The 7,500-nt window shown below is 46.2% G+C and overlaps 2 protein-coding genes across 4 annotated transcripts in view; both read left to right on the top strand.

Annotated features, from left to right (window-relative positions):
- LOC125949105 (rho GTPase-activating protein 100F) overlaps window positions 1-605 on the top strand; it is a 35,369-nt gene extending 34,764 nt beyond the window's left edge. For all 3 annotated transcript variants that reach the window (XM_049675806.1, XM_049675805.1, XM_049675807.1), the window contains one exon: window positions 1-605. This exon is cut by the window's left edge and continues 1,750 nt beyond it. In XM_049675806.1, the coding sequence (XP_049531763.1) occupies window positions 1-184 (184 nt within the window). In that variant the 3' untranslated portion in view covers window positions 185-605.
- Window positions 606-2,897: 2,292 nt separating this feature from the next.
- LOC125959183 (uncharacterized) overlaps window positions 2,898-7,500 on the top strand; it is a 19,656-nt gene continuing 15,053 nt past the window's right edge. Inside the window, exon 1 of the mRNA XM_049691993.1 lies at window positions 2,898-2,970. Coding sequence (XP_049547950.1) covers window positions 2,898-2,970 — 73 coding nt within the window. The remainder of the gene's footprint in view (window positions 2,971-7,500) is intronic.

Raw genomic sequence — 7,500 nt, forward strand, 5'->3', positions numbered from 1 at the left:
GACGGTGGCCGCCACGACCGGTAGTACGGCCCCGTATCGTGTTCAGTATGCCTCCACGAATCCTTTCCTACCCAGCTTTAATCCTGCGGGCTCCGGTAGCACCGGTGACGGTAGTAACGGTGGTAGCACTCACCGTAATGGCGATTCGCGGTCTGCCAACGATGAGCCCTTCGATATGAAGTAATGGTCCCCCCCAAGCCTCTAAGAGACAAGACAAAACTCACTCACAGTATTACCTGTTTAATCTTAGCGGAACTGAGACCCAACCAGACCGTTGAGACGTGTTAAGTTGTGTATTTGTGTATCGAGAGGTTTACAGCTCCAGCGACGAGGTCCTCTCTCTCGTCGTGTCGTTTGTTTTGCAAAAAAAAAAACACCAACTCCACCACGCTCTATAATGCGCAATGAGCCGTGTACGGCCCGCTGTGTCCGCCTTTGTCCGTTGAGTTGCAGTCTTCTGTAGCAGGAGTGAAGGATTAGGACACAAGCGCTCTCTCCTTCTCGTTTTCTCCATATGCCTAAGGTAATTCATATTCGACTTCGTTGTCGTGACATTCGGAAGACGGACAGCCAGACAGACAGACAAACAGACAGACAGACATGAAGGCAGAACGGAAGAAGCAGAGCAGGAGACACTCATAACCGGTTCTTTACGGTACATTACGATACGCTTTAATCGTCGTCAATCGTCGGGGACAACAGGAGAACAAATGATGCAGGAGTAGGATACAATAATAATAATGATGATGATGATGATGATATTGCTGCTGCCCGTGTTGCTTGCTAAGGGTGAGCTAATGGCTGTAATGGAATGCTGCCCTTGATTACGGTCCGCACCGGTAGTGTCGTCACAGTAATCTCAATTTTGACATTGGTCATTGGACACTGTTCCGATTAAACTCCTTTTCCATTTCATTCATAGAAAATAGGGAATGATCCCTTAATAGCTAATAGTCGAGCTCGAGCACTCGACAGAATCGTTTGGGTGGTTTGAGGACGCACACACACGTACAGAAGTGAACAAATAACGTAAATGAAATGGTTCGAGAAGAATTCGGCTTTAGTAGAACCTCCCTTGCCCTTGGAATGCTTACAGGCGGCTCCACATGCAAAGCTTGAAGGATATTCGTCATGTGTTTGATTATGTATGTGTGTGTGTATGCGTGTGTGTGGAGTAGTAAATGTTAAGTTTAGCCCAGCCACCGATGTGTGTGTGTGTGTGTGGCCCCCCTTGGAGCGTCAAATGATGCTGGTCATACCGCTGACCGACAGGGTATAGGGTCGCCATTTGTTAAGCGAATTGAAAAGCGCCTTAGATCGTACAGACAATGAACCCTGTGTGTGTGTGTGTTTGCGTATGTGTGTGTGCGTGTATGAGTTGTGTGTGTGTGCCCGTGTGTGTGGATTCTTGTTTTCCCTACCACTCCCAGTGGCGTGTTGAAAACGTGCGAGCTTCAAGTGCTTCAAGTGTTGTGCCTAGGGCCACTGGCAAGCATTGTACATAGGGAAGGAATTGGCGAAAGGTTCAGCCAATGGAGTAACGCAGCAACGAATAATACCGATATAATAAGGCCCCACCCAGCTACTAGATCATTTTCGTTTCGTTTCGAGTCCGCGACATGGCAAATGGCCTTCCGTTGTCATGGTAGAGGGATGTAGTGCCACTGCAAGTTGCACACACACACACACACAATGCTATATTCTAAAGTAGACCGGGCATCGTCTAGGGATTGTAAGCTTGATAGCATCTAGGAGACAAGGAACTACTACTGTTACACAGCAAGTACTACTACCACTACTATTAATACTACGCTACAACAACCACTAACACTAGTGCTACTCTCGTGCGCTTTTCTGATCCTCACGTTCGGTTTTATCTCACGCAGTTCAATGTCAATTTCGTGTCGTAAATCGTAGCGTAGCTGCCAACGGTAGCATACACGGTAAGCAGGGAAATTATTGAAAAGGAATCAAAAAGGAAGTTCGGTAGCGTCGGTAGCGAGCAGTAGCAATAAAGAGGAAAAAAGGGACAGGAAAACAGAGGGAGAGTGCCAGTTAGAATTGGAGTGCCTGGCACCTTGGAATGCCTGGAATTGGTAGGAAGCGCAAGACTTGAAGTTAGATGACAGAGAGAGCTGTTAGAGAGAGAGAGAGAGAAAGAGAGAGAGAGAGAGAGAGAGAGAGAGAGAAATTTGGCGATGTAGCTTCCAGGATGCGCTTTGACTTTTTAGTTACATTTGTTGTCCATTGTTAGCACATCATCATACCATTACTACTACCATTGCTGGTACTATTGCATCTACTTCTACTACTACTACTACTACTACCACAAACACTACCACAACCACTACCACTACCACTATAGACAGACCGTTTACAGACTCCATGATATTAGTACTCATTACCCTACTACCCGAAACAGTGTTTAACCATTACTCATGTCTGGGAGAGGGCTCTGCTTGGAGAATCAAAACGGAAAGGAAACGTACAGTACGTGTACCGTTAATCACGAAACAAACAAACACACAAAAAAATGGCCAAGCCAACGGGAATGGTTCGAACCTCTCTAATCGTCGTTAGTTTTTGTCCTGTTAATCGAAGATACGTTACAAGTGTTAGATAGTTTGTCTCCCCCTCTCTAGGACTAGGGTTGCACGATTTTACGCCCTTTCCCTTATTATTCGTTGTAAATAGAGAGAAAGAGAGAGAGACAGAGAGAAAAAAGAAATCAGATATTCGGTGCGTGAGGCGGATGTTATTGTTTTTTGCCACAACCAATTCCACGTATCCGATACGTAGTATTTTGGCTGCAGTAGTTGGCGGCAATATGTGTGGAACGTTGCTTTTAATGGAACGACTAAGGCAGGACGCAGCGTCTCCTGTGTGTGGCGCCCACGATGCATTATTATGTCAATTTCGGTTCCAACAATCCCGGTGGTTCGGTGGTGTTTGGACCGTCGGTCACCTCGGGTAGGTCAATATTAGGTCAATCTTAAAGTAGGAAATGTGTATTGCAATGCATAGAAAGAGATTAAAAGAGAACGGTATGATAAACGATCGGGCGAACTTTGCAGCTTTCTCCTTCTTCTTCTTCTACTTCATCTTCTCCCATTTAAACAGATCCACTAGTACTATCAGCCCACTACAACCATCTCGATCTTTCCGTCGTTTCTTGCTAAAACCAACGCCGTATTTTGGAGCAAAATTTGAGAGCGAATTTGAGAGCGAAAAGAAAGATCAGGATAGACAGAGAAAGGGAGTGAGCAGAAAGAGAGAGAGAAAGAGAGAGAGAGAGAGAGAGAGCGAGAGAGAGAGAGAGTGAGAGATAGTAAGAGAGGTAGGGAGATAGAAGTGTTAAAGACAAAAAGAATAAGGAATCATTAACCAATTACTAGCGAGCTACCGTTACTATCGTTACTGTGGAGCCGGGGATGTTTGATGCTCGATCATTTTCTAAATCTCCTCCCTCCCCCTCCTCCCCGAAGCGAATTCTTCCTGCAGCAATAACAAAAAAAAGTACGAAAACCCACATCTCATTAGCAAACATATTATCGCCTAGCATGCAGATAAAATTCGAACGAACGCTAGCAAAGAAGTACATTTAAAAAAAAAAACGAAGAAAAGAAAAAAACATAAAATAGCAAAAGGAAATAACGATTTTATCGCGTACTTTGGGTTCCGTCAGTCGGGTTTTCTCTGTGAGAATCAACTAAACATACTCGCACAATATTAGCCAACATTTAAACCAAAAAAAGTCATACCGAATCGGTAAGGAGGGGCCGAGGGCGGTTGGGTGGAGTGGAAGGTGGATGGATCTGGGGGATCTGAAACGCTGAAAGACGTTGTCGATGCTGCTGCCCTTGTACTTGTACTCGAATGAAACTACTACCAATCCATGTTGAATCCTCTCCAACTCCGTCTTCTGCTACTACTACTCTTCGTATACCGTTGCCGTGCACAACCACCACCACCACCACCAACACCACCATCATCATCAGGCGGGCCAGAACCGTTTCGCCTACTGTACGTGTTTGCCACAAATAGAGTCGTCGTCGCCATCGTCGTAGACGTCATCACTGCTTTTACCACTGATACCATGATTGCTGATGCTGTTGCTGTTGCTACTACTATTACTACTACTACTACTGCCACCGTCAGTCTGCCGAGAGAAAGGTATTTATGCTGCCTGCTGGACTTATCGCTTATAGACCATTCCTTTGTCAGTACTCACCCGATACACACCACCACACAACATACACCCAACACACACACAGACACACACACACACACACACGTACACAAAACACACCAAATATCATTACCTGTTTCATATCGTTAGACTACAAATCACGTTCTTACATCGTTTTTACATGGAATGCAATCGTCTCTATGGCAAAGGGATGCAAAAGAAGAGAATTTGCTAGGTTAAAACAAATATATAGGAAAAAAAAAAACGTACCGAATGGAGGTGATGGGGAAGGATGGTTTGTGTCAGAGGAAAGAGCGCGAGAGAGAGAGAGAGAGAGAGATAGAGAGATAGGAAAGGGAGGTGGCAGCTTATTAACGAAAAGAAAGGGGAAAAAATGGCAGGATTGATGAGAATGCTTTTGCGCGTATCGATTGTCATCGCTGTTAAAAAAAAAAATAACGAAAGAGTGATTCGCGGGAGGCAATGCATTATGTACCCCAACGATGATCGAATCCAAGCAAATGAACCGAAGAGCCGCGAATTGAAAGAATGGGAAGAAGGATATGCATTTTTTGGTAAACCTACTGCAGCCAGCAGCAGCAGCAGCAGCAGCAGCATCACAGCACAGCACGCCGAACATTACGCCATTACGTTTGTGGTCCCACCGTTCTCGGATCCTGCGGTAGTAGTAGGCTGTTTGTTTTTCATCAAACACCAACATGAGAATAGCATCAGAAGATGTGGCTTTGGCTTTGCGGTGATCGCTTTACGATCCCCACCACCAAAAAGAGCGTTTGGCAGCCAAAAACAAAGCCAGATGAAGCGGATGTCATTTCAAGCACAAACAAAAAGGGCACACAAGTGGTATAGGGATCGGTGGTACGTGGGATTTCACCGTGACGATGGAACCAGTGTGTAGCTCACAGCAATCTATGCACACTTTCATGGAGTGGTTCCAGCCACTCCACTCCACTCCACTGCTAAACTGCTTCATTGCTCGATCCTCCCCACCAGCAACCATTCCGTCACCGCCAGGGGTAGATGGCCTGATTTCCTCGCTCGTGGCACCACCACCGTCCTTTCCGGGGCCCTGTTCGTGTAATGCGTGCATTGCAAAAAAAAAAAAACGGCGGAACGGGGGTCCGAGTAAAAGGCAAAGGAGAGCTTTACATTCCAAGCATATCATACAACGATGGTCGCCGCGGGCTAGCGCTCTCATCGCGAACACATCGCAGTTAGTAGCGGCAGCAGCAGCAGCAACAGCAACAGCAGTAGGCTAGACAGAGAAGTAGACGAATGGATACTCTTAACACTTTTACACAACACTTCTTACGCGTATGAGGACGCACACGTACACGTACACCACCACTACGCACGTACACCGCCAGTGGCACACCAGCAGCAGCGTTCTGAGTTGGCAAAAAGCGCACTGATACTGATGGTCGTCGCCTTTTGGACAGCCACCAGGGACCAGGGATTTCCCGTGCGTATCTGCGATGCGGCTTAACTTCTGCGCTTACTGAGATGCTAGTGAGTTAGTGTGTGTGTGATGGTGTGTGTTTAGTGGCGTCTTCTAGTGGCGGAGCAATCGAACTAACTAGCCAACCTATTTTTTGATATAAATTTACAACACGAACGCGTGCGTATATGTGTGCGTGTGTATGTGTGTGTTGGACACGCGCAGCCATGCAGCAGCCACGTTGGCCACGCGTTTTTTTTCCGTTGTAATACGGCTTCTCGGGCGCGTATGCGTGTGTGTGTGTGCGTGTGTGTATTCGATTTGCGCTTTGGAACCAGATCCTGGAGCTTGAGGCACATCCTTCCACAACGCACCACCGCAACACCGCACCACCTGCACCACCACCTAACTCTACTACTATTATTACTACGACTAACTACTACTACTACTACTACTACTACTACTACCACAACAAAAACTACTAGCACACTACACCAAAGTATCGAAAGGAACAAATAGCACTTAAGCGAAGTTTTCTGCCAGCAGAACGCGTTCATTCCTATCTTCCATTCCCATGCATTATTTGTCGGTTATATGGAGAAGCGGTGCGTATGAGAAACAGAGAGAGAGGGAGAGAGAGAGAGAGAGAGAGAGAGAGAGAGGAAAAAAAAGAGAGGGAGAGGGAGAGAGGAACTATCCAGGTATGCGAAATCCTTTACTTATGGCAATCTCCAGAAGTAGTTCCAGTTTTTGGCCATTCGTATTTAATACTCTAGAGCTGCTTTTATGCAGCTAAGCGGGGTTTTATAAGCACTATTACATACGCATACACCCATACGCACATTATTAAACAATTTCTAAGGGCGTTCTACACCATGTTTGTAATGCTTTTTGTTGCGTAAAACTGGCGTACACAGCCACTGAGTCCTTTGCTCGCCATATGGGATCCATTGAGTCCCCTTTCGCCTTCTCTCTCTCTCTCTCTCTCTCTCTCTCTCTCTTTCTCTCTCTCTCTCTCTCTCTTTTCTCTCTCTCTTTATCTTTCACACCCACACACTATCTCGCAGTTTTCTTTTTATCGGAACCCTTTTTTTGGCTTTTGAGGATGTATCCTCTTAGACGTGCCTCTCTGTATGAACGAGGCAAACGATCCACCATCCAGGTCCAGCATAGCGGCATGGTAGGCGTGGATTTTCACTTCATTTTCATCAACGGGATCATTTATACGGTTACTTTGATTGCCGTCAGATGCCGACGAGGAGACCGAGCAGGGTTTGGATCCGTGAAACAATCCCTCGCCCAATAACCATGCACACAAACACACACACACACACATACAAATACATAGAGAGGACACTTCGGAAGCTCGAAATGGGCTACGTTAAGCATCCCTTCATGTTGGCCTCACGCGCCGCCGTAGCCCTTACGTTCCATTTCACCATCGGTTTCGTTCAAGTAGCCAGCAGGAGACAAGCGCTTTATCGCCAAAGCTTTATTGTAAATATGCGTGTGCATGTGCGGCCAGAAGCTTAATGGCAGGAGAAAGTTGATCGTCCGGCTAGCATGGAAAGGGAGAAGAGGGCGATACAGGTGGTGCGGAGGTGTAGCATCATTCCAGCATTCGGCCTCGGCTCTGGTAGGAAGAATACAAATATGCCCAGCTAGTGATGTCTCTGTTGTAGCGTGTTTCGGTTTTGATCTTTTGATAAAACTCCACAACTTCAAACATCAACTTGACTTACCGCACTGAATGCACCCGGTCTCGATCACTATCCTTTTTGCCATTTTGCATACTCGGCAACGGTTACTAGGATTAGATGGTTGGAAGAGTTGAATTTGGTTTTGGTCATCT

Source organism: Anopheles darlingi, chromosome 2 (genome assembly GCF_943734745.1).
Source record: "Anopheles darlingi chromosome 2, idAnoDarlMG_H_01, whole genome shotgun sequence".
Classification (NCBI taxonomy): Eukaryota; Metazoa; Arthropoda; class Insecta; order Diptera; family Culicidae; genus Anopheles; species Anopheles darlingi.